Below are 27729 nucleotides of genomic sequence, written 5' to 3' on the forward strand. Positions count from 1 at the left end.
TATGTTTTGCAGCAACAAGATGTATTTCCCTTGGTTCACACATGAACTGACTTAGTGCATTAACAGCATAACATATATCAAGTCTTGTGTTTACCAAATACATCAGAGATCCAATAATCTGTCTGTAGAGTGTAGGATCTGCAAACTCTGATTCTGCAGTTGTTTCCTTTAGCTTGTGCAGATTTGTCTCCATAGGTGTGGTCATGGATCTACAATCCAACATTTTAAATCTCTTGAGTATATCAATGGTGTATTTTCCTTGATTGAGGATTATACCATCTGCCTGCTGCCAAACTTCCAATCCAAGGAAGTAGTGAAGAATTCCTAAATCTTTCATATCAAACTCAGAGGCTAATTCTTTCTTACATCGAGAAATACAATTATCCTCTCCTGTGATTAGTAGATCATCAACATAAATAATAAGAATTAATAATTCACCATTGATTACCTTGTAGTAGAGATTTGGTTATGCTTCATTCTTGGAAAACCCTAATTCCAAGAGATAGTGATCAATTCTTTCATACCATGCTTTGGGGGCCTGTTTCAATCCATAAAGAGCTTTCTTTAATCTGCAGACATGTGATTCAGCCTTATGAATCACAAAACCTTCAGGTTGCTCCAAATAAACTTCTTCAATCTTACCATTAAGAAAAGCAGTCTTGACATCCATTTGAAGGACTTTCCATCCTTTAGATCCTGCAATAGCCAAAACTGCTCGAACAGAAGTGTATCTGGCAACAAGAGCAAATGTCTTTTCATAGTCAATACCTTCTTTCTATGAGAAACCTCTGGCAACAAACCTTGCTTTGTGCTTCTTAATGTTGCCATCTGCTGCATGTTTGATTTTGAAGAGCCATTTAGAAGATACCACAGATTTTCCTTTAGGCCTAGGCACAATATCCCAGACATCATTTTTCAGAATTGACTGATACTCTTCTGACATAGCATCTTTCCAAACTTGATGCTTGAGCGCATCTCCAACACAGGAAAGTTTTGCATCAATGATCTCACTCATCAAGGCAGTATAACTGGAAAATAGGTTAGGTCTCTTACTTTCTCTAAAGGTCCCCTTTGGAGCAGCATAATTTTCAGCTTCTTGAAGCATCTTTTTAGCCCAAAGTGGTCTCTTCCTAGTTTCGGGATAATGTTCTTCTAAAGGTAAGCCTTGAACTTCATGCTCAGTATCTTTAGGGGTCTCCCTCTGAATCTCAAGGGTGGAATCCTCATCCAAGCTTGTAGGAGGATCTTGGTGTTCTAATTCATTAGAGCTTTTGGACCCCCTGAATGCTATGTTTTCCTCAAAGATGACATCTCTGCTTAGTTCAATTTGTCTTTGACCAGGTATGTATATTCTGTAGGCTTTAGAGGTTTCACTAAACCCAACAAATACTCCTTTCTTTCTAGAAGGTTCTAACTTTGACCTCTTTTCTTTGGGGACATGAATATAGACTGGACACCCAAAGATCCGGAAATGACTTATGTCAGGTTTGTTGCCAGTAAAGGCTTCTTCAAGGGTTTTATTGTCAAGAAGAGAATGAGGACATCTATTTTGAATGTACATAGCTGTCCTAGATGCTTCAGCCCAAAATGAGGTTTCTATATTTTGGTCAAACAACATAGCCCTAGCAACTTCTACTATAGTCCTGTTCTTTCTTTCAACTACCCCATTTTGTTGTGGGTTATAAGGTACAATTAACTCCCTCTTAATCCCAGCATTTATACAATAATCTTTAAACATATCAGAAGTGTATTCCCCCCCATTGTCTGTTCTTAAGGTTATGATTTTCTTACCTGTCATATTTTCTACAAGAGCTTTGAATTCTTTAAATTTAGAAAGGATTTCTTCAAACTCTTTGTACCTCAGAAAATATATCCAGGTCTTCCTAGAATAATCATCTACAAATATTACATAATATAAAAATCCCCCTATTGAGGGTCCACATAAATCAAAATGAACTAATTCTAATACATTTTTGGATTTACTGTTGCTAGAATTAAAAGACCCTTTAGTATTCTTTCCCAAGGCACACCCTTTGCAGGCTCCTTCAGAGTTTTGACTTAGCTTGGGTAAGCCGATCACCATCTTCTCTATCTTAGGTAGGGCATGGAAATGAAGGTGCCCTAATCTTCTGTGCCAAAGTTCATTTGAATCTAGAGTCTCATGAATCAAGGCTAGAGGTGGAGTGGTGCAAAGTCTATAGAGGCTCCCTTGTCTTACTCCAATGGTGTGGGCTTTCTTGATGGTGGAGTTCTTTGGCCAAGCAAGTACCTTTCCTTCCATAAAGGTTAATCTGTAACCCTTATCTTCAAGTGCAGAAACTGAGACAAGGTTTCTCTTTATACCAGGTACAAATAGAACTCCAGTCAGTTGTAGGGATATCCCTGTTAGGTTGTATTTGCAGGTTCCTATTCCCATAACTGGATAATTTGAGTCATCACCAATTGTCACTTCTTCATTTGAATTTTCCACAAGTGTATCTAGGTGCTCACGAAATCCAGTGATGTGTCGAGATGCTCTGCTGTCAATCACCCATGTGTTGAAACTGGAGGTGACTTGACTAGAGAGGGCTGAGTAGAAGACTAGCTTCTCGGAATTACTCCCTTTCTTAATTTCTGCCATTGAAGCTTGTTGATTGATCTTGTCGGGGCACTTCATTGCATAGTGCCCATATTGGTCACATCTGAAACATTGTACTTCAGAAATGTCTCTCTTCTTCTTTGAAGACCTCTTCCCATTTGAGTTGTTGTCCCTCTTTCTCTTAAAGTTATTCTTCTTTCCTTTCTTGTGGGAATTAGAGTTTAGAACTTGAACTTGAATAGCGATCGGATTGTCATCGGCTATCGGTGGAACAAGTTGGAAGCTACGCCGATGTTCGATGAGTTCGACTTCTTCTGACTTAGAGTGCATCGCTCATCGGGGAAACAGTTCTGGGTATGTGTCGATGACCCGATGAAGCTGCTTTAGGTGATCGGCGTAACTTTGCAATACTGTTGCCGATGGCCGATAGGGCCGATCTGTCTGGAACCGCTTTGATGAAGTCGTCTACTGGTTTTTGGGGGATCGGCATTGCTTGTTCGTAGTTATGTCAATGGCCGATGGAACCTTCTTCCTGTGATCGGTTAACAGGTGAGCAAGTCCGGGACGATCGAACGATTGTCGCTATACCACCATGGCGAGATGCACGAAGGTTATCCATCGCGGCTTGGCGACCAAATGGTGGGACCCAACAAGAGAGAAGCTCAGGCAAGTTAACAAGTGAGCAAGTCCGGGATGATCGGACGATTGTCGCTATACCGCTATGGCGAGATGCACGAAGTTTATTCCACGCGACTTGGCGACCATGGTGGGACCCAGCGACAAAGAAGAGCTTCATTCTGGGTGATTAGTGAGGTCGTGCTAAGGTGGCAGGGCAGGGACCCTGGAGCCAATCAGGGGATGCCACATGGCGGAGCGCAGAAAGAGATCAAGGAAGATCGGATGATCAGGATAGGTGTTTGGTTGTCTTCCCGATGACCCGATGGAATTGCCTTCGGTGATTGGGGTATCATCAAAGATCGAGAGAACTGGTTGTTTGCTACACCAATACCCGATGAGGTCGCCTTCGGCGATCGGGTTGACTAGATGAAAGTTATGCCGAAGTCCAATGAAGTCATTTACTGCTGATCGGATATCGGGGTAACTTTTCAGTGCTAGTTCCGATGGCCGATGGGGAAGTATCTGACTGCGGATGGTCATCCGGACCGAAGTCCAAAAGACTAGTAGGTGGACACTTGGAATGTTTATGTCGGTGTATTTGAATACAAACCGACCCGACTTCCGGATGAATGTGGGATAATATGTTTTCCACGAGTTCATGAATGGACAGGCTGTTACTCGACGGTTGCGTTCCAAGGCCGTTATACAAACTGACAGAGGAATGTTTGGTTGGACAGATGGCGGTTGCTAGAGATGTAATCGATGAGCAAAGCGAAGAAGGGTGCGCATGAAGGCTGTGTGGAGGTGATGGTTTTATAAGTAGCCAAGTCGATGTGTCTGCATGTGGTGAGAACAGAGTTCTGAGATCAGAGTCCGGAAAAGAGGATCTGATAACTTTATTGTAATCGTGTTGTTTACTAAATAAAGTGATCTCTCTTTGGTGGTGGGTTTTTTACCCGTAAGGGTTTTCCCACGTATATCTGGTGTCTTTCTTTGGTGCTATTCTGTCTGGTTCATCTTAATCTTTTGTCTGTGTTTATTTTAATGTACTACAAACTGAAATTGAAATACTTCCTTGCTTGCTAATCCTCTTAGAATTGACGATAGGAGAGCGTTTTCTGCGCATGGCTTTCCTTACATTTACCACTCGATACCATGAACGGTGTAACCGTTGGTCAAATGCGATAAGTTAACTTTGATTTTATTTATCATTTGTTAACGTATATACTACAAGTTAACATATTAGTATATGTAATCGGATTAATATATATCGGAAGCATGAAATAGCATGAACGATGTTACAAAAATTAACACTACTTGTTCTTGATTTTTCAGAAGAATTTTTTGGAGGCCAGGGTTTCAAGTTTTTTCAGAATTATTATTTGGATCTGAGGTGCTTCCTTGTTTCTAGGCATTTTGGGCTCAAATGAACCTCACCGTTGAGCTCAAAAAACCCAAAAACCCCCATTTTCATATAAAATTTGCCCAATTTGGACAACTTTGGCTCCGGCAAATTTTGTTTTATTTTGCCCTTATTGGGCACGCATTTCAAGAAAAAAAATCAAAAAAATAATTTTGGGCAGTTTCACAGCTTGCCCAGGCCAACAGTGTGAACGTCGACCGTTGGCGGTCAATTAATTGTCAGGGCCAACATTGGCGGTTACTGCCGGTTTCCCAAGCTGTCACCGCCCAGCGGTTACCAAACCGCCCGCTGCTCGTCCACCGCCAGGTCGCCGCCCAGACTCCGCCTGCCCCAGGCCGCCGCCCAGCCTCCACTCCGCCGCCGCTCAGCCAAATCACCACCTCCCTGCCACCAGCAGGGAGGTTTTTTTTCTTTGAAGGCTTTTTGACAGGCAGATGGTTTTTTTGTAATGACTTGGGCAAACGAAGTTGGATTTTCGAAAACGAATAGGCGTCGGAAAGCCCTTTTCAAGCTCTATTCAAATTTGGAGGTGAGATTTGAAGAGTTTTTCATTTCATACTTGTTTTTTTCCGTCAAAGTCAAAGCTCTTTTCTAAACTCCAAGAGCCATAACTTGGGCAAATGGACTCCATTTTCGGCAAACGAATAGACGTCGGAAAGGTCTTGGAGAGCCCTATTCAGATTTGGGGTTCATTTTTCCAAAAATCTTACCAGGTACACAAGATATTGTCTGACGCATTTTTTTTGCTCTTGCCTTCTTTTCTGGCTCTCAGATTGTATTGGAGTTTGGTTTTACATCTTGTGGGGGGGTGTTATTTTCTACTTTTTGTAATTTACTTCAAAAAATCAGAACACCTCAAAACTCAAAACAAAACCCCTTCTGCATCCTCTGTCTAGTCTAAAAGATCACTTAATTAAAAAAAAAATCAAGAGTAGGTCCAGGTACAGGTACACATGGCAGATTCTTCAGTTGAGCTTCTTACATCCCAGAACTATCACCTCTGGAAAGCTCGTATGACGAGGCTTCTCAGATCACGAGGGTTGTGGTCTTGTTTGGATGTGGATCAGCCTCAGTTGCAACGTCCTTTTGAGATTCTTCAGCACGGGAATAAGATGGATGAGGCTATGGGTGTCATCTCCTTACATGTTTCAGACAACTTGCTTTTTCACCTTGATGGTTTGCTCACTCCTCAAGCTATGTGGTCCAAATTTGATACTCTCTTTGGTACCATCAATGAGTTTAGAGCATTACAGATTGAGGCAAAGCTCTCTTCCTTGTTACCTGAGTCCTTTCCTCACATTGAGGACTTTCTGAGCAAGTTTAAAACCACCAAGTCTATCCTTCACAGTTGTGGTAAAAATAAGACAGACACAGAGTGCATCTACCTGATTCTCTCTAAGCTTCGAGGTCCCTATCAGATATTTGCTTCTACATTTTATTCTACTATGGATGCCCTAGGTGCACACTTCACCATGCCTACATTTGATGTGTTATGTGATCGCTTGACTCGTGAGCAGGCTCACCTATCTCAGTTGGACACTCTCACGGGATCAAAGAACAAAGCATTGGTTGCACAGACATCTAAAGAGAACAAGAAGCAAAACCAAAGCCTAAGAAGGATTCAACTGGCAGTGAGAGTTCCTCCAAGCCACCACCTAAGTCTGATTATAAACCGAAGTCCTATCCCAAACAGGAGAAATCTTCTAAGTCTAGTGAGTCTTCCTCCAAGACTAAGAAGAAATCAGATGAACTTTGCAGTTTTTGTGGCAAGGAAGGACATCCAATTTCCCAGTGTTGGAAACGATTAGAGGCTTTGGAGGAAGCCATGCAGCAGCATCATATTTCTTCTCCTCGGCCTCCCTCTTCCTCTTCTACAGGGAAAGGACATGCTCTTTCTGCACGAGCTATTACTTTTGCATCCACTTGGATTATTGATTCAAGGGCTTCTCACCACATGACACACTCTCAGCAGCTTGTTACCTCACTTGCTCACAATGATACTTTACAGATTGCAGTTGGTGACTCAGCACAACTTTCAGTTTCAGGTTCAAGTACTATTCCATTGACAGGTGGTTGTATTCAAGATGTTCTTCTGGTTCCTAACATTTCGACAAACCTCCTCTCTGTTTATCAGATTTGTCATTCTGGCTCTGGTAAAACAATTGAGTTCTCACCACATGATGTGGTTATTAGAGATCTCCATGATCTTGATTTGGTTGTGGCTACTAGCAGTGTTGATCCTGATTCTCGGTTATACAGGTTTGATGGTTTTGAGAGTCCAGATGGTTCAGGTGTTTCTCTTGTAGCACATGCAGATTCAGTGAGCAGACTTTGGCATGAGCGTTTTGGCCATGTCAATTACAGATACTTACAACAGATGAGCACACAGGCACTTGTGATTGGGCTCCCACAGATATCTTGTACTGATGGTGTATGTCGAGGTTGTGCACTTGGCAAGCATCACCGGGATCCTTTTCCTACAGGCAGAGCCACACGTGCTAAGGCACCCTTGGATTTGGTACACAGTGATCTTATGTCATTCCCGACTCCATCTTTTTCAGGGTCCAAGTATGTGCTCACATTCATTGATGACTTCTCCAGACGTACATGTGTGTACTTTCTTAAGTAGAAGTCTGATGTCTTTGATTCATTTCGAGTCTTTAAGACATTTGTCAAGAAACAGTCTGGTCTTTCTATCCGGAGGATACGCACAGATAATGGGAGAGAATACGTGAATCAGGCTTTTACAGATTTCTGCACAAAGCATGGTTTGCAGCATCAGTTATCATTTCCTCACACTCCTCAGCAGAATGGTGTTGCTGAGAGAAAGAACAGAACACTATGGGAGATGGCCAATTGTATGCTTCAGTCACGTTCTATGCAAACTGCTTTTTGGGCTGAGGCAATTAATTGTGCCACTTATATTCAGAATCGGATGCCTCATAAGGCATTGCGCCAAATGACTCCTAAGGAGGCTTGGTCCCATGTCAAGCCTGATGTTTCATCATTCTGAGTTTTTGGTAGTGAGGCTTGGGCATTTATTCCAGATGCTCAAAGGAAAGCCATGGAGAGGAAGAGCCGACCACTCATATTTGTTAGCTACTGTGAGGATGTTAAGGCGTACAGGTTGTTTGATCCTGATTCCCGAGAGGTCCTGTTTAGGCAGGATGTCCAGTTTGATGAGCGCCTTCCTCAGATGGATTCTCCATCACCAGCTTCTCCCTCACTGCCTCCTCCTCCCTCTTTATCTTTTGAGGATTCCTTATTCCTTGAGGATGATGCAGATGATGGTCCGCCATCTCCACCACCACCACCACCCGCAGCTCAGCCTTTGCCCAAGTGGGCCCGGTTTACAGTTGATGTTGCTGGTTCTATGGCAAGTGATCCTTCAGATTCTTATCGTACTCATGCACAGACATCTGGTTCTAGTCTTCTAAGTCATGCCATTTCGAATGATCCTCAGAAATTTTCAGAGGCGACAGGTCACCCAGAGTGGGATAGGGCCATGGATGAGGAGTATTCTTCTTTGATGAAGAATCATACTTGGGATCTTTGTACTCTTCTGAAAGGAAGAAAGTTGGTTCAGTGCAAGTGGGTGTACCGTACCAAGTATGCTGCAGATAATTCTATTAATAAGTATAAGGCTCGTCTTGTTGCGAAGGGGTTTTCTCAAGTGGAGGGTATTGATTACTCCGAGACCTTTGCTCCTGTCGCCAAGATGAATTCTATTCGCTTTGTACTTTCACTTGCAGCTTCACAAGGATGGACAGTTTTTTCAGATGGATGTGAAGAGTGCCTTCTTGCATGGAGACCTTCATGAGGAGATCTATATGGAGCAGCCTCAGGGATTTGTGCAGGATTCCTCTTTGGTTTGCAGACTTCGGCGTTCATTATATGGTCTCAAATAGGCTCCTCGGGCCTGGTATGAGAAGATGGACTCTTTCTTGCTCTCTACACTCTTCACACGTTGTCATTTCGATCCCACAGTATATATTCAGCGTCAAGGGGATGTTATAGTTATCCTTGTGCTATATGTTGATGATCTTATCATTACCGGTAGCTCGTCCTCCTTGATTCAGGATATTCAAAGAGCTTTGATGGAGAAGTTTGAGATGACAGATCTTGGCCTTCTGCACTATTTTTTGGGCCTACAGGTTCTTCAGTCTTCCGATGGGATTTTCATACTTCAACAGAAGTATGCTCTTGATATGCTTCACAGATGTGACATGCTTGCTTGCAAACCAGCACCCACACCATTTCAGTCAGGTGTTGTTTTGTCTGCCACTTGTTCTACACCTTTCGTGGATCCTACCTTATATAGGCAGTTGGTTGGCAGTTTGTTGTACCTGACACATACTTGCCCGGATCTTTCCTTTGCGGTTGGTCTTGTCTCTAGGTTCTCCCATGATCCCCATGAGAGCCATTGGCAAGCTACCAAACGTATTTTGAGGTACATTTGGGGCACTACACAGTTTGGCATTCACCATACTTTAGGATCCCCTCACATTGTTGGCTTCACTGACTCAGATTGGGCTGGTGATGCTCATGATCGGAAGTCTACTTCTGGCTTTGTTTTTTGCCTCGGTTTTGGTCTTATCACATGGTCTTGCAAGAAGCAGTCTGCTATTGCATTATCATCTACAGAGGTTGAGTATCGAGCAGCGGTGTTAGCTAGTCAGTAGGTTTTATGGCTTCGATAGTTGATGGCTGAGTTTGGGTTCTGTTGTGACGTATTCACACATCGCCCCAGTGCAAATGGGGACCCCTGCTTTTTGCCTTCTGGGGTGTGTTTTCTGGGTCTTTTAGGGTTTTGTCTGTTAGCCTTTGCAGGATGAGTGCTGTCAAGGGGATCGTGGGATTGCAAGCTTTGCTTGAGCCAGGGTGAGTCCATAGGGCCCCGGAATTAGGGTTTCTTTGAAAGTCTTCCTTAGGGCCTGGTTTTGCTCTTGTTGCTAATTGTGTCTTGCTTGGTGAGTGAGTATCATTCTTGAAGGTCCGAGCTAGGTCAAGTTGGTGAGTGATGAAGTCTGGAATGTCATCCTGATCTTCAAATGCCCTGAAATTTGGCTAAGTCTAGAATGTCCTAATCCTGAAATTTGGCTAAGTCTGGAATGTCCTGATCCTGAAATTTGGCTAAGTCTGGAATGTCCTGATCCTGAAATTTGGCTGAGTCTGGAAAATTGAAGAATCCTCCAAAAACTAGATTTTGCAATATAACTCCTGGAGGTCCGAAACCACTCTCAAACATCCTGGAAGTATATATGGAATATAACTTAAAGTATAAGAAAGAAGAAAGATCATTCTTATACTTAAATGTTATATTCCATAAAATGATCCTGACAAAGAGTCCAAAATGTCAAATTTCGCTCCTGACCCTTCCAAAGGGTCCAAAGCGAATTTCGCTTCTGACCCTTCCAAAGGGTCCAGAGCGAAATTCTCCATAAGACATTCTAGTTTGACCCAAACTTAGAACCAACTCGTTCCCAGGCATTTTTTACGGCAAAACACTTGTTTGGATGGAGAAATGTGAAAATGAAGTCAGGATTTTGGCCAAGATTAGGAATTTCGTTCCTGACCCTTCCAAAGGGTCCAGAGCGAAAATCCTTGAAAACCTCAATTTCTTCATTGTTCAAGACAAGCTTTTGGTTTCTAAGGCATGCTTGGTGATGTTTTTTGAATGTTCTAGCCTTGTAAAGATTGAAAAATGAAGGATTTTAGTCAAGAGGATGAATTTCGCTCCTGACCCTTCCAAAGGGTCCAGAGCGAAATTCATCATAAACCTTGTTTCTTGACTTGAATGGATTGGAAACCTTGCTCCTAATGTGGATGATGATCTAATTTTGCCTTGTGAAGTGGTTTGAAGCTTGAAAAATGAGCAATTTAGCCAGGAAAGGGAAATTTCGCTCCTAACCCTTCCAAAGGGTCCAGAGCGAAATTCCCAAAGGCTCTTATTTTGCATTGAAGAGGGTCAAGTTTTTTGACATGGATGGAAGAAGAATAACTTGCTTTTGCCTCTTGAGGTTGTTTTGAGGAAAAGGAGAATTTAGCCCAAATGGAGAATTTCGCTCCTGACCCTTCCAAAGGGTCCAAAGCGAAAATCTCTATAAGAGACATTTCTTGCTTGGTTTGGTCAAATTGAGGTGTCCAAGACATGATGAAAGGAAGAATGAACATATTGAAATCCTTGGGCATGTTTAGAAGTTGTGAAAATGAAGGATTCTGGCCAGGAAAGGAAATTTGGCTCCTGACCCTTCCAAAGGGTCCAAAGCGAAATTCCTTGTAAACCTATTCTTAGCCTTTCTTGGACATGAAACTTTATTCCTTGCACAATGAAACATGAAATCCTACCTTGCAAAGAAGTTTCAAGTTGAAAAAATGAAGATTTTTGGTCAAGATTGAGAATTTCGCTCCTAGCCCTTCCAAAGGGTCCAGAGCGAATTTTCTCAAAACTTCTTTTTGCTATCAAAGTTTTGCTAAGTCAAGAGTGGGATAAGGTAAAGCCAAGAAGGAATTGCCCCTGGAGTGACTTGAAGTGCTAAGAAATCATTGAAAAGTGAAGGAATTGAGCCAAATAGTGAATTTCGCTCCTGACCCTTCCAAAGGGTCCAGAGCGAAATTCCTAAAAACACCTATTTTCCTTGCAAGGTCAAGACAACTTTTTGGTTTTTATGGCTTGAATGGGTGTGATGAGGTGTGTTTTTGCCTTTTGAAGATGATTGAGGTTGAAAAGATGAAGGAATTGAGCCTAAAAGAGATTTTTGCTCCTGACCCTTCCAAAGGGTCCAGAGCGAAAATCCTAAAAACTATACTTTCTTCCAAATTTTGGACAAAACTAAGCTTAGACATGGGTATGAGAAGGCATTTGGATTGCCTTAGAGTGGAATTGGGTTGCCAAGAATGCAAGTTTTGAAGCCAAGAGAGAATTTCGCTCCTGACCCTTCCAAAGGGTCCAAAGCGAAATTTCCAAATTCTCCTCTTTCCTTGCAATTTAAGACAAGATTTTGATTTTCATGACTTGGAAAGGAGTGAGGCAAGATGTTCTATGCCTTGGAGGTGATTTGAAGATGAAAGGATTGGAAAATTGCCCTAAAACCTGATTTTCGCTCCTGACCCTTCCAAAGAGTCCAGAGCGAAAATCCCAAAACCAATATGTTCCTTTCAAGTTTGTGCTAAGACAAGACTAGACCAAGGTAGAAATTGCCCTTGAGACCACCTTTGAGTGGATGTTTGTTTCAAAAAATGATGATTCTAGGTCAGAGAAAGATTTTCGCTCCTGACCCTTCCAAAGGGTCCAGGGCGAAAATCCTAAAATCCCCTATTTTGCCTTGCAAGAATAAATCAAACTTGGATTGGGTGAATGAAGAAGACAATTTCCTAACCTTGTGAGGTGGATTGAAGTTAAAATGATGGAGGGGTAAGCCCAAGCAAAGAAAATCGCTCCTGACCCTTCCAAAGGGTCCAAGGCAAAAAACATCAAAGCCACCTTTTCCTCCAAAATTTGAGTAAAACTAGGCCTGGACTACAGTGATAGAACCCATTTAAAATGCCTTGGAAAGATTTGGATTTTCAAAAAATGAGAATTTTGAGCTCAGGAGAGAATTTCGCTCCTGACCCTTCCAAAGGGTCCAGAGCGAAATTCCCCAAAAAGCAGTATTTCCTTCAAAATATTGATGAGTCAACTCAGTGATTGAGATGAATATACCCTGGAGATTGCCTTGAAGGAGGTTAATGATCAAGCTAAGGTAAATTGTGACCTAAAAAGAGAAAATCGCTCCTGACCCTTCCAAAGGGTCCAGGGCGAAATTCACATTATCACCTAATTTACTCATGTGAAATGCTAAAATTTGAAATGCAAGACTTTGATTAGGTCAAAACAAGCATGAGCTTGCCTTCCGGAAGATTTTGGAGTCAAGAAAACAAGGTATTCAAGTCCTAATTTGAAAAATCGCTCCTGACCCTTCCAAAGGGTCCAGGGCGAAATCATCAAAAAGCCTATCATTCAACCTTGTTAAAGTGAGTCAAGGGTAAATTGCAAGATTGTGAAGACAAGGGCATGGGAATTTGCAAATCTAGGTTGTGAAAATGTTGACTCATGAAGTAAACAAACCTGGATGTGAGGTTCAAACAAGTCTTGAAATAATTTAGGCCTTCATCACTTTGGATATTTCAATGTCTAAGGAGCAAAGAGCCTTCATTAAGCCTTGATCAAACCTTAATATTCCTCAATTTTCACTAAATTTGCCAAATTCAAGACATTTGGGGAGGCTAAAGCAAGTTCGCATGAATTAAGGCATTTGCAATTGAATTAATTAGTTTTCAAGCCTTAAAATAAATATAAAATTCACCTTGGAAGCCTTGTATTTAATTTTTATTTTTTTTTTAAATTAAGGTGAGCGCTCAAGCCTTTTATTTTGTCTTTTTAGGCAAGTCGGCCTCCTTTTCAGTGGGATTTTATTGTATTTTATTGCTAATTGACCTAAGTCGGCCTCATGAGGAATTACGGTGAGCGCCCTATATAAGGGAGGTGTATTGTGAACAAAATGCAAATCATTCATTCATTATTCACATGCGAATTTGAGGAGCATATTAGAGGAGCGAATTTTTTAAGTTGGAGGCTAATTTCCAGAATTTGCTAAGTGTTTGGAGGCTGGTGGAAAGCGAAGATCTTTTGAAGGCTGATTGAGGCATAATTCATCCAAAGGAAGACCAGAAATTCAGTCCTTATCCAGCGAATTTTGATCTCCTTTTCTTTATTTTCCAAGGTTGATAGTTAAGCTTTCAAAGAAGAGGTATGAAGAATCAATTTTTTTTAAGTTCTTATTCAAGACTTATTTTGATTTCATAGCAATCTTTTAAAATTCAAGTCTTGTAAAATCTGATTTCATTCATAATTAATTTGAAAGTTTATAATTCTTGGATTTATCATGTCATTTTCAAATTAATGTCTAAATTATTCCCTTGAAAGGTCTTAGATCCTATGCTTTAAGATATTATACTCAAAGACTAACTTTAATCTTTTGTGTAGGCATCAAATGACGACCCCAAAGCCGGAGGATCAACTACTTGGCAGACTCTCATCAAAGAAGATCAAGCCAGGACAAGGACGATCTCTTCCAGTCCAGCATCATTAAGGACGACCTCCTCCAATCCAATTTCATTAAGGACGACCTTCTCCATCTATCTTCCAGTCCAACATTTGAAGGAAAGCATCACCAAATTGAGCATCAACCAAGTGTTAAACAAGGTGGCATCCCAGTCATCACTCCTCCAGTCGGGTTGGTCCACCTCAGCATGTTCAGATTCAATGTACCTGACTCATTAAAGATGGCACAAACTTCGATGTACCTACCCCGGCTATCCATTGGTCAAATATTTCAGAGAAGACATGTGTCCAAATAATGCAATTATTTCATTGGTCAGAATTAAGTTTGTTGTAACAAACCCTAATTAGGGTTTTCATTGTAAAATCTCGGCCATTGATCTCAAGTTGATCTAAGCCATTGAATTGTATTGTGGGCGCTATATAAACCCTGGCTCCTCATTTGTAAAGGCTAATAGTTAGTCAGTAGTTAGAAGGTGAATAGTTAGAAATAGTGAATAGTCAGTTGATAGAATAGCAATTAAAGTAGAATAGAGAGAGAAGGCAAAGATTGTTACCAAGATGTTGTTGTAAAAGACTTGTAAAACTTCATTGAAGAAATGGTGAAATTTATGGGTTGATTCAACAATTTGCATGGTCTCTATATTTCTCATATTTGATTTCATGTTATTAGATGAGTGGAAGAAATGTGTTTGATTGATGGTGAAATTCGTATATCCATACTACTAGCAGTTTGTTGATTGCAGACTTGCCTTGTGTAGTCAACTGGAATCATTTAGCTTAAGCTTAACTTCAATTGTCGCTTTTTCACTGATATGCATTAGCCTGATGGTGTCTATGCCTGTAGCGATGATTTGAACATCATAAAGTTTTCCTCCGAAGATCGCACTAACCTTGTGGAGATGGTCCTGGGATGTCAAAACAAGACTTAGTTAGAATTTCATCAAAGATCATTCATTGCTCCTACATTCTTAGTGTCAGAATTAGATCCTTTCCTCGCCCTCATCCTTTTCCTTTTTTTTCAAAATCTAGACTAGTGAAATCCTGTGTTCCAGCAATATTCAAAGCAAATCAGACGTTCAGTCATCAAGTGTAAGTCCCCTTGTGATTCCAGCAAATCACATCATACCACGAAGAGCTTATCCATGAGTAGAGATCCTACATTTCAGAACCTTGGAGTTACTCCGACTGATCCTTCGGTGAGATCTTCAGCAGTCGGGAACTTTATTCAAGAGAGGATAAGGTACCTTTAGGTATTTTATTCTGTGTTTGGTCGTGTACAAAATACACGTCAACAGGTTCCCTCCTGATAGTCCCACTATTCTTTGGTGTGACAATCAAAGTGCCATTCACATTTCCCGCAACCCAGTGGAGCACCAAAGGACTAAACACATTGAGCTTCACATGCACTTCATCAGACAGTTGATTCAGGATGGCTTTCTCATCTTGGAGTACATTCCTGCAAATGAGCAGGTTGCTGACATCTTCACTAAACCTTTTGCATCTTCGCGCTACCTTCGGTTGCGCTCTATGCTTGGGGTGAAGGAAGTTGTCCTTGGGGGATCTCATTGAGGCCTTCCTTCCTTCATGTTTTTTTAGCATGCTTTTCCATCTCTTTTTGGAGTAGAGTTTTTTCCCACGTGGTTTTCTCTATTTCTCTAGTTCATAGAGATTTGGTTGTGTTTGGGTACCTCATCAGGCTTTGTTGCCGAGACCCAAATTTGCCTTCATCATGTAGTTGCATTTTTTGCTTCATGCATTTAGTTTTTTAGCTACTCCCTAAGTTCATCTTAAGGGGGGGGTGTTAGAGTTATCTTGCACTAGCTAATAATTATTTATTTAATTATTAGTTTATTATACTCTACTCTTAAGCTAAACTTAGGCATTTAATAATATGGTAGGTATTTAATAATTATTAAATACACTTGATCCCTTTAGGGTTTCTTTAGGGTTGCACATCTTTAGGGTTGCATATTCTCCTTTTATAAGGATTGTATTGTACTTTTTTATTCTATTCCCTCTCTGAATGATAATCTTTTTCTTTAGAGCCATTATTGTGTTTTTGTCTCTAATCTTCCCTTGTGACAGATATTTTGCTTGCAGCTCTTGGGATCTCTGAAGTTGTATTTTCTCAATTTCTTCACTTTTTCAACGTTGATTCCACATTGACTTGGATTCCATCTCGGATCAACCCTATTTCTAAGTAATTCAATAACTTCATGAGTTTTTCTACGGTTTTGCATGTTTTTACAATGATTTTTTTCACTTTTTTTGCCATTTTTTGGTGTTTTTAAAATGATTTTAACGTGATTTAAATGCCAAAAAACATTGAAAATTGGGTCAACGATTTTTTCGTGAATTGGATTTTTTTCGGGGAATAAATTGGCTGGCTCCAGGATTCAAGATTAATCGGGTATAATCACGATTTTTTGCAGACTATTGCTTCTATGGTTTAAACGATACCAATGATAAGGTAGAAACATTGAGACCAAAACATAAAGTTGAAGCAATTTTAGAGCAAAATTTTTAATAGATGTAAGGATATTTTTGGGAAATAAATGAGAATTCAATCTTGTCATTCAATCCAGCACAGATCAAGCTGACTGCAAGGGCATGGGCCTTGGAGTAAGAAGGACTATGCTTTGATGCCAAAACGATTAATCAAGATGGAGCAAGTGAGAAGCCAGGAAAATTCAAACTAGACAAGTCAGACTTCTGCTGAAAAATATAAGAATTTATATTAACACTACTAAGAAAAGGCAAGTTCTTACAAAAGTAGTGGGATTTAAATAGAGGGAGGACTTACAAAAGTAGTGGGATTTAAATAGAGGGCGGATATACTAAGACAAGGCAAGTTCTTACAAAAGTAGTGGCATGCGTTTCACACCATTTTTTTGTTTGCTTACAATTTGACTAAGCAAATGAAAATTGCTGATTGTGAGAATAGGAGAAATTGCACTATTGAATCTGCCTTGGTGATTTTATAAGTATGTTACCCTACAGAAAATATTCAAAATTTGGTGTATGGTTATTTTAGGTTTTCAATATTTTGGGTTTATGGAAGCTTCTATCAATGCCAACAAATGACTTTGTAACATACAATTTATTTAACAACATTTCAAGGAGCCACAGCTAAAAAGTTGTTAGACATTAGCATTAGGCTGTCAGGCATATGCTTCATAAGTAGCAAGTCTATATAGACATATCAAACCTTTCAATAATCAAAAGTATTGTTCAATTACTTACTGAATACTTGGCAAGTCACTAAGTAATTGAAGTTGCAAGGGATGAATTTGGGTCAGTTGCAATGCCAAACTCACAGTGCGTACTCAGAGTCTGTAGGAGAAACTCGTGCATACCAAGCTTTTGCCATGTAGAATTTTTGGCTCACCAATTCCAAATCGAGTCCAAGTATGCTAATCATAATCAAATTAGTTGCCACTAAACCAAAAATGGGCTAGCAGTATTAAGGAACGCCATACAATTGTAGTCTGATGTCTGTCAATGAAAATCTAAACAAAGCAAGCAAACAAGTCTTAACAGTAAGACAAGTACAATTCAATTAATTTTGGATGGAATGTGAATTAATATTTAGAATGAAATAGATTTTTAGATTTTAAGACCCTGGTTAAAGCCGAAACTGACATAGCTACGGGCTACCAACCTCCCCATTTTTCTGGATCCAGCCGAAATGCTTCCAAGGCCCTTTTCTGGCATAATGACTCTGCCATGTCAATAAACCTGTAATTGTTCCAAAGTAGTTAACAAATATGTTAAACAAATTTATGTGTTTAAGAACTTTAGAATATCACATAATTTGAGTAATTAGGTTGAGGCATAAGGTATAAAGGCCTCACTCATTTCCTCCATAGTATCTTGCACCAGGATAACCTTCACTATATTTATTGGTCATAACTGACCCAACAGCCTGCATGACTGATACTGAAGTAAAGTTCTCCGAAGGAATGAGTTCCAGGCCCTGTATCAGATAATGGAATTTGTCAGTACTGAGATACAAAATATCTCATATATTGTATCTCCTCTATACATGACTTCCAATAATTTGCAACTCTGTCAAGGTCAAAATAAGTTGAACACTTAATAAGATGAAAGGGACATGATAGTGAATTAATAATTAAACAGTTAGCATAATTAAAAATCATATCCAAGTAAAACTTCTGCAGGGAAAACAGCGTCAAACCCTTACAGAAGCTCAGACTAGTATATACTATATACAAATATGGTCAAACCATTAAAAAATAAGATTTCACAATGCTAAACAAATGATTGCGATTGTTATAGCTAACACCCAAGACATAGGTAGGTTTGGAATGTTGAATTTCCCATCTTGTAACCTGGAAGCTACAAGCAAAACAATAAAATGGATGATACATGTTTCATTATCTATCTCAAATTTAGTCACAATCTGCTCAAGTATTTGGGATATGTAATTATTAACTAACATTAATAAACATATTAAATATAAATTATAATATAATGTTGCACTAATTTTTACACATAGGCATTTACTGCTTATGATAATGATGTAATAGCTAATAACATCACATTAGTAATGTCCAAAAAGGTAACTTGCACAATGTAAGTTATAACTACCAATGTAGTTTCCTTGTAAATGCATGCATACAGCATACACACAATGGAGTGTGCACCACGCAATATTCTAAATCTCTATGTATTCATTCTTCTAAATTTGGTATCAGCGCAAAGAAGAACTAGAAGAGCGTATGCTAAACAAATTAATTTGAAAGAGAAGAATTCAAAGACTGTAAAAACTAAAAAATTGCATGTAAAAGGAATGACAGGAGGGAAAGTACAATAACCCTAGCAGAGGGCTGTCAAAGTAATTGTCATGCAAAGAGCCAACTGTAACCTGTTGAAAACCCTGTTGAAGTAAGCCAAATGGTTGAAAACTCTGTCGAAGCCAACTTTCATAAATGAACAGATATTGTCAAAGAAATGCTACAGATCTCAGAAGCCCTAACCCTAGCCACATGGAAGAAATCTCAAATGGGTACTTAGTTTTGTGCATTAAATCTACTGTCAAATCTGAAATTTTGTTAAATTCTGAACATTTTAGGGAAAATTCTGAGTTATATTATGAATAATTTAAGTTTTCCAAATCCAAAATTAAATTTTCTCAAAGTTTCTAAGTCTGAAATTGCATATAAAACCCTAGGTAAAAACTCTAGTTATGGTCAATATTCAAAATATTTTTTTGCCAGAAAACCAGAAGTTAACAAGCCAATATTTGAATGTCAAGAGTTACAAAATACTTTCCATTGTTCAGAATAAGAGTTGTGATAAAATAATCCTCGAAACCAAAACCAGATCAACTAAAAATTTTGCTTATTTGGCTAATCGTCACAAGAAATCCCTTCTGTTGTTAAAACTTAAAACTATGTCTCTGATTATTTAACTCCTGAGATCTGAAATGCCACTTCTAATCATGATCTTTGGGAGAGGTTGAAAAAAAAGTACCAAACCTCTAAAAAAGGTGAGTCTTGTTTTTTTTAAAAATTGTAGTTTTCCACAAAGTTGGGTGAGAGTAGATCATTTTCTAAGCATCTTCTACGATAAAAGATCTAAGAGATTAGCTTTCCACCATTAACAAAAAGGTAGATGAAGAGGATGGGCTGCTCATATGACTAATAGTCAGTCAACATCATTTGAAACTTTTCTGGAGCCCTTGCATCTATTGGTAGAGTGTCAAACTCTTCACCTTTGAAAAAGTTGGCTCTTATCTATTGCAAAAATATGGAGACAATCACAAATCAAAGAATCCAATTCTACACAATTTGAAAGTGAACTGCTGCATAGTCCAAAGACAAAACAAAGAAAGCCCTGAGTTTCGATGCAAATTTCAAAACAGTGTCAAGTGTTAAAATTCTCATAACTTCAGGTATTTCAAAAAGAAAAGTTGGAAGCAACAATATCACATATCCCACAAGAAATCATGGGCTTGAGCTGATGTGGCAACAATTGAAGCAAAACAAGGCTCCAGGCAGGAAGGATATGCTTTTATGGCATATAACCAAGAGAACAATGATGCAAACAGTTGTTGATCCCTTGAATTTGATTCATCTCATTACTTAACCTTCCACAGGGGTGGTATGTCAAATTTAATCTTGATTCCAATTCTACCGATTTTGTTTCACTGGGTGATGGTAGATCACATGCAGATGAGTGGAATGAGGATGTATGGGTTGTGATAAGTGATTCCACAAAATTCATAGTCAGGGATGTTAGTTTGTTCTAGATCTGCACAAAAAAACATCTATCAATCAACTTACATATAAACCTCACATTGTTGTGGATTTTGTGGTAAAAAGTGCATTGTGACAAATGTTAAACAGGGAAGAATGATTGCTCTAGACAATGGACAAGGTAGGCTATGAAAGCTAGTTGATCCTATCACTGTTAATTTGTATATATCAGTTGTGGACAACAGTAGCATTTTGTGGCAAGAGATATGGATATCTCAACCTTCAGTATTTACTATTTAGCCAAACTAAGCACACAATTTAGTGTAAGGGTGGCAGAGAACATCTGACTAAACCAAAGCATAAGGAACATGTGGAAGATGAGGGGGATATTTCATAAATGTTGGGAACTCTAAGAATCCACACTACCATGATAGAAAGCAATCAAGGCATCATGACTTGGAACAACAATATAGCTAGGCTATATATAAATCAAATGAACAAAAGCTATGGGACATGATACCATCAAAGAACATCACCAATTAAGATCAAATATGAATGTATGGATGATCAAGAATAGCATTAATTTTATGTAAACCTTAAGAAGTATTACTATTTAGTCTTATCTTGTGGTTCCACAACAAAGTAATTCAAAAGGGGTACGATACACCATATCATCATGAATGGTAATGTTAAACTTGGGTAATGTTCTATGTCTTGTATACCCTTAGCATGATACAATGCATCAAAACAATATTAGTGAGTAGATGTGGAGAAAGTTTATTTGTAATGTCCCCTAATAGGGAATTCCCTAAATTTGCCCTAATTTTCAATTTCCAAATAAATAAGCTGGGTTAGAAAATACCCTTCACCTGATTGAAACCCTGCAAACAGATTAGAAACCATTTACAACAATAATTTCAATAAACAGATTATCATAATTAAGCATTATTAAATTCGTAGCAGAATTATCAATTCAATCATAAAGCATTTAAATATATTTGAAAGGCTCAACAATAGGAGAGCATGGGAGACGATGACTTCGATGGGGTGTCTTGGATCCTCTACCCTAGGCCCAAGAGCAGATATAGCATCCCTCTTGGCCTCATGTGGCCCATGCCATCCATATGAGGTGGTCTACCCAGTGAGGTGTCCACTTTCCATTTCCCCTCATCTTGCCAACCATTTCCCCTCTCCCTATGATTGGACTTCTTGTGTTGATTCGCCATGATAGGGGGATGAGGTTACAACAGGGTGGCCCGGAAGCCCAAATGCAGTACCCTCTGTACCCCCTTGGCCTCATGGGACTATCTGGTCCCCACCATGAGGTGGCGTACCTAGGAGAGTGCCCCATCACTGTACCCCTCTTGCAAACCTTATTTCCTCTACCGTGGCTAGAAACATTCTGAACATAGGAAGGAACACACTCTACATATAATAAGTTAACTGCAGAAAATCAGATTAACATTTACTGTGACATATATATGAACAATCATAACAGCAGTGCATTGCTAATAATTAGTATGCAGAAATATATGTATATTAATACAGTACTTATTATATTATGCACAGAAAACTATACCAAACTGTAGTAACCAGATGAACTGCTGAATATTTAATATCTTATTAAATATCCAATCTGAATCCTTCGATCTCTTGCTGTGTATTATAATGATTATACTTTACAAATTTCTACATCAACACCTATCTCAAAGATCTTCTTTTTTCCTTTCACTCTCCCTCTACCAATCATTCTTCTCAATATGGTCTTATATCTTCCATATACCCTTTCAAGAAAGGATGCATTCCTTTTATCTTAGACCTCTCTTGAATAAGACAATGTCCTATCATAAACATACCTCTTCATTAAAAACAAATTAAATTTTATTTAATATCATCCAAACCCAACTCGCACCCCTTCATATATTGCTGCCTTTTTAATGTTTGTTTGCACCCTTCACAAACTTATACAAATCGCACCTCTTGATTGATTATATCTTTTAATTAACAAAAATGATGAGATCACACCATTTTAACTGCTCCCTGATCTCAAGTTGCTTACTTTATGTTTATTTCTGACAACAGTTGTGTCTCTTTTTATGGTCTTAACTAATCTTAATTCAAGTGCTTCTTTTAATAATGTTGCTATTGCTGTCTTAAATTGCATAATTGCTGCTTGTCTTATTGTAAGTAAGTCAGCCAGCCATCTGTCATAAGTAATTTCCTCATTTCGTTTGTAATGGAATGACCTAATTTCTGGGTGAGGCATTACATATTGCCCCTGTTTTAGTATAAAAATGTATGGTACAATGCATCAAGATGATATTAATGAGCAGTGTGCAGGATAGGTATATTGCCCTATTTTTCTATATAAAGTGCACTGTTAATCATTGTAGGATATGAATCAGAAATTATTGTATTCTAACATTGAATGATCCTATGGAGGTTATCACTTAGGGCTAGTTGTAAGGTAAAGAACATTACTTCATTCTTCATATTTTATATTGGAATATTGTGCAAACCTCTTCTATTCTTCTATTGTATTCTATTTTGTGTTCTTCTTCATCATGCTAAAGATCTATGTTCTAATCCAATCTAGCCCTTTGGTTTTTTATGCCCAATGGCTGTAAACTGTAAAGTAGACATAAAACTGGAAGGATAAGGAGTGGATTCGTAATGAAAAATGGATAGAACTTTTATCCTTCAACAGCCAGCCATAATTGAGAAAAACAATGTCCCCTTGCTCCACAAAGAAAGCAATAGCATCCATCTAAATTATATGATAGATTAGGCATCTAAAATATATTTTCATTGATCTCTAATTCTATTGATCCAAATATAAAAGCTCAATTGGTCCAAGATGTGACTTTCCCTTGACCCAAAGGGCCAAAGCATATGCATAGAGATTTTGACATATCGAACTCCAGCTATATGACCAATACAGTCACAACAATGCAAAGGATGTTAACATCATTCATGATGTGTAGGAAGTGATCCATAACTCTAGAGCCAATAGCTAGGGAGGTAATTCCATGCTCAACAAAGCTTGCCTTGTGCAGTCTTCTTAGTTTGTTTATTTCTTGACAAAGAATTGGGGATGCATCAATGAAATTATCAAAAGAGATACGCAATTAAATAGAAAATAAAAAACCTAAGAAGAAACAATCACACTTGAATTATTACATCTTGTAATATGTTGAAGGTATCCGACTTGATTGAAGTTGAATTCTTGTCACAAACAATTTAATGTAATGTACAAATTATAATGTTTGAGTAAATAAGGAATTGCAAAATGAGAATGTAAATTAACACTAATGGAAGTTATAATTGAGTAATTAGACTCAAACCTTCCATTGTCGATTCTTTTCAAGCTCTATAATGTTCGCAATCTCGGGATCCACCTCCTCCAATGGAGCATTCAGCTGTTTTGGCCACTGCATTACAATGTTTGCAAAAAGAAACAGCATTAGTTGCTTCAAAAAATGCTTCAAATTCTAAGTTTCAAGCACAACCGAAGAGAATCCATCCATCGCATTTATGTACTTACTCTCAAACACCCCATTTACATCATTCTATCTGTTCAGGTAACATGCAATAGCAATGTCTCTTAAACTCACAGTAATGTAGGAAGCAATCCATTTTAATTAAAATAAGTTAAGAGCAACATTTTCTCGTGTTTCTGAGGTTTAAAGTTATCTATAAAATGCTTTGCCAACCAAGAATCAGGCTTGTGAGTGCAAGTTCCCAGGTTAATCTATTAACATCAGGGTTGAGGTTTGACACCCATTTCAAATGTTAATGGAGGTTTTGACTATATTTCACTTTGGATGATAACTTCCCCATCACCAGTCAGAGTGTATATATCTTGAGACTCTGAGAGATAGTGAACACAAAGTACAATTCTCTTTAACTGCCATTTTTTACTACCGTAGCTAAGAGTTAAAGGCAACATTACCCAGATAACCATGGAATGGGTAAGATTGTCCTGACTCCTTTTATTTATACCTTAAACAAAAATCCACCTACTTGTGGCAACTAAAATTACTTATTGGGGTTAAAAGAGAATTATTTATCTTCACTCCTGTATCATATATTGTAATATGACAATAAACCAATTACATTTCAATTTGGTTGCAAACAATAGTGTAGCATTATCCCAGATTTGAGAAAGATCTGATTCAATCTTGAGTGAAGAAAAAATAGCTATTTTGAATGCTTCATTTTTCATCTTGAAGCTTCAATAGATCATGTGCAGAGATACGTTGCTTTAAATGTAGCCAGTTCCCTTTCCTTTCAGCTTCTTTTGCTAGGCAGTAATTCTGTTACAAACTTATATAACAGGCACTAAAGCATCATATTTGTAACTGAAGAGCAGTCATTCAATATCTGTATGGTACTAACATTGTTTGTGGTTTCTATTGGAAGAATAATCCGCACTTCAGATGGCAAAGGGGCCACTAGCTTGGTGGTACAGACTCCCAGCATGCTGACTAGAGGTCTTACGTTTGAATCATTCTGGTCCTTGGAATAATAGCATGGTATCAGAGATAAACGTTGGTGCGATCAATTTCCTAATCTTTTGATCACCAATATCGTATTCTTCGTCAAATATTCGAATGGTTTGTTCTCAGATTGAAAACTTGTATTCATCATTATCTTGGTCATGTTTTGTTCATCAGATCTTCAGGCTTAAATGTGGATTGAAAACGTATTCTCAATAGATCTTGGTCATGCCGAAGCCTTTTCAGGGCCCATCCTTTTTAAAACCACATAATTTTCCTTATAGTTTCTACTTATGCATTCACATTTGCTTCATTATTCTGAAACTATTATGTGCTGAAATAGTTTTGCTGGTACTCCAGATGAGCCCTCTCTTACTTGTAATTGCAATTGTTATCTATGTGAAGTCCATTATTTGAAAGATATTTGCAACAGTGAGATCAATTTTCTAATCTTTCGATCACAAGATTCACAACTGCTGTATTCTTGGTCAGATCTTCGAATGCTTCATTCTCGGATTGGAAACTTGTATCCATCATTATCTTAGTCATGTATTTCAATCAGATCTTCAAGCTTAAATGCTTCTTTGTCAAATTATAAAAATGTTCTCATTAGATCTTGTTCATGCTGAAGCCTTTTCAGGGCCCCTCCTGTTTAAAACCACATAATTTTCTATCTAGTTTCTACTTGTGCATTAACATTTGCTTCATTATTCTGAAATTATTATTTGCTGAAACAGTTTTGGTGGTATTCCTAGTGAGTCCTCTCTTGCTTGTAATTGCAATTGTTATCTATCTAATGTACATTATTTTAAACCTATTTGCAACAGCGACATCTCTATGATGAGGTTTTGCTCCACATTATAATCTCCTCTATTTCTATGAACATAGCGCATCAATCAGGGACTGTAATTTTATAAGCGATGAATAGAAAAAGAAAAGAAGAAACTCACTGTCACATGAGACTTCTGCTGTTCAAGACGAGAATAATCGGCCTCATTGGACTGAGCAACCTAATAAAAAAGGCAACGACGCCCAAAATGAAAATGAGACTTTAAAGGCTTCCACACCCCATAATAAATAGAAAAAACTTTTGCAAAAGACCAGTGATCAAATTTGAAAACCAGCATTAACGTGATCCATCGCCTAAAATAAATAATAAAAGCTTTTCTTAATATTAGAAATCTGAATCTTAAAAAAGCATAGAAAAACAAAAAAAAATTATTATGATTTGTGTGAAATACATACAGTAGATTGCAGGGCGAGTTGGGTGACAGCGTATCCACGCCCAAACAAGGCAGAAGTGGAGATCTTACGCATGGCCGCCCTTGCCATTGCCATGCTTTGCTGCGAGTGCACTGCAACAATATTCTGCACTTCACAAAAATGGATGCTTCGTAGGCGCGTGTTTGATTATATATCAGACATCATACTTCCAACCTGGCCACTTACTGATGTTCTCACTGACCCACTTTAAAATTAAATTCTGTCAACATAATTTCCAGCAGTGCAGGATTTTATTCAATCTACCATATTTTTGTTTTGCTCGGGTTCAAGGTGTGAAAGGGATGGAAGTTGGTGTACCTAAATTTCACCAACCTTGGGGGACCCCTTTGTTTGGGGAAGGTCCCAAGTTGCATTCTCCACATTTAAAAAATCGTTGGTTCTTTCAAAACGAAAAAAAAATGGGTAGCTTTGATTAATGGTGTATAGTTTTAAGTGTTAATTTTTTAGAAGTTTTAGGAAGGGAATTTGGGTAGGAGAATGGTTAATTCAAACATCATCAAATGGCTCTCATCTAGTGAGAGCGACAATGTGATCTCCATCGACCTTGAAAGACTATTAAGTATAGAGTAAAGAAATTGCGATTTGTGGACTCATCCAACTTGAAAGGCTACAAGTATAGCGTAAAGAAATGGCAAGTTGCGGACAAGGAAATTTGTCAATGTATGATCAACTAACATCTTGTGGAGGAGATGGTAGACAAGAAGACTAAAACCATCCTTCATGGGCAATAGAATCCATGAAAGGGGACTTTTAATTTTTCAATTATAAAAGATGAAATGGAAGATTGAGATAGAGCTTTTAGATTTTATAATTATAAAAGAAAAGTGGTCAAGACAACCAAGTAATTATATTCATATTAAAATGCAGTTGATTAATTATTATATTAATAGGAGGGTAATTTTTATTGTTATATGAGTTAAGTTTTCAATTAATGTGAAATTTATGTATTGGATTAGATATGAGAGTTTTTAGATGTCATAGAAGCAAATCTTAAGATGTGCATTTTTAAGCCTATCAAACTTGAGGAGAAATACATTTTTTCTTAAGCTTGTAGAAAAGATATATTTAACAATTTTTTCAATCATTAAAGAGAATAGGAGAATTTGAGATGAGTCAAAGGTTAGAGATATGATTTATGAATAGAATGATATATTAACAACCAAATAAAATGACTAATGCTAAATAGATCTTCTAATTGTTTGACAAAAGTGTCCCAACCCTTCTCTTCTCAAAATTAAAATTTTATGATTAATTTTAAAGATAATTGTAAAAAATAAATTTGAATTAGCTTGTGAAAAAAATAAAAAAATAAGTAAACTATAAAAATAGAACAAAACAAAAATATAAATAATATACTGATTTAAAATGAATAAAAATGATTATTATTGTAACGGAATGATTTTTTTTTTTAATATATATTTAAATAGGGAGGTCCTTTTTAGGAAGAAAGAAAAGGAAAATTAAATTAAATTAAATTAAAGCAAAAGGAGAAAATAGAAAACAAAAGGAACTTCTTATTATTATAAAAAGGGGAGAGAAATAGGAATTTGACGCAACAAGAAGCATTAAGAATGAGAGTTGTTTATATCAAATTAGCTTTAAGTATGCAATTCATTTTTCTTTCAAATCTTTCTGTGTTATTATAAACTTTCAAATGCAACTCCAACTGTCATTGCTTCACATAGTTTTATTTAGAATTTGATTTATATCTATATATAGAATTGATACTTTCTACAATAGTACTACTTTGTTTTGGTAGATAAATTAAGATAAATATTTATCTTTTTATTGTGTTTTGCAAAGAAATATACTTCAATTTTAAATGTGAATAAAGTAATCATTATAAACTACTTGTACTCACAATTGTTGAACTTGCCTTATCAAATCATAATTTATATGGTTATCTTTTAACGAAATATATGTTTGAACTTTGTTAGCTTTGCATAAGAGAAACATTATATGGAAGTTCTAACACCTTAATTGATTCAAATCTTGGTTTCCTT

The 27729-nt window shown here is 37.9% G+C and overlaps 1 protein-coding gene across 1 annotated transcript in view; it reads right to left on the minus strand.

Moving 5' to 3' along the window:
• LOC131064203 (serine hydroxymethyltransferase, mitochondrial) overlaps positions 1–26252 on the minus strand; it is a 109854-nt gene extending 83602 nt beyond the window's left edge. The window contains exons 1-5 of the mRNA XM_057998258.2: positions 25688–26252; positions 25393–25452; positions 23288–23374; positions 17577–17698; positions 17384–17460 (exon numbers count right to left, since the gene is read on the minus strand). Coding sequence (XP_057854241.1) covers positions 17384–17460; positions 17577–17698; positions 23288–23374; positions 25393–25452; positions 25688–25780 — 439 coding nt within the window. The 5' untranslated portion in view covers positions 25781–26252. The remainder of the gene's footprint in view (positions 1–17383; positions 17461–17576; positions 17699–23287; positions 23375–25392; positions 25453–25687) is intronic.
• Between the last annotated feature and the right edge of the window lie 1477 nt (positions 26253–27729).

The sequence above is a fragment of the Cryptomeria japonica genome, chromosome 6 (assembly GCF_030272615.1).
Source record: "Cryptomeria japonica chromosome 6, Sugi_1.0, whole genome shotgun sequence".
NCBI lineage: Eukaryota > Viridiplantae > Streptophyta > Pinopsida > Cupressales > Cupressaceae > Cryptomeria > Cryptomeria japonica.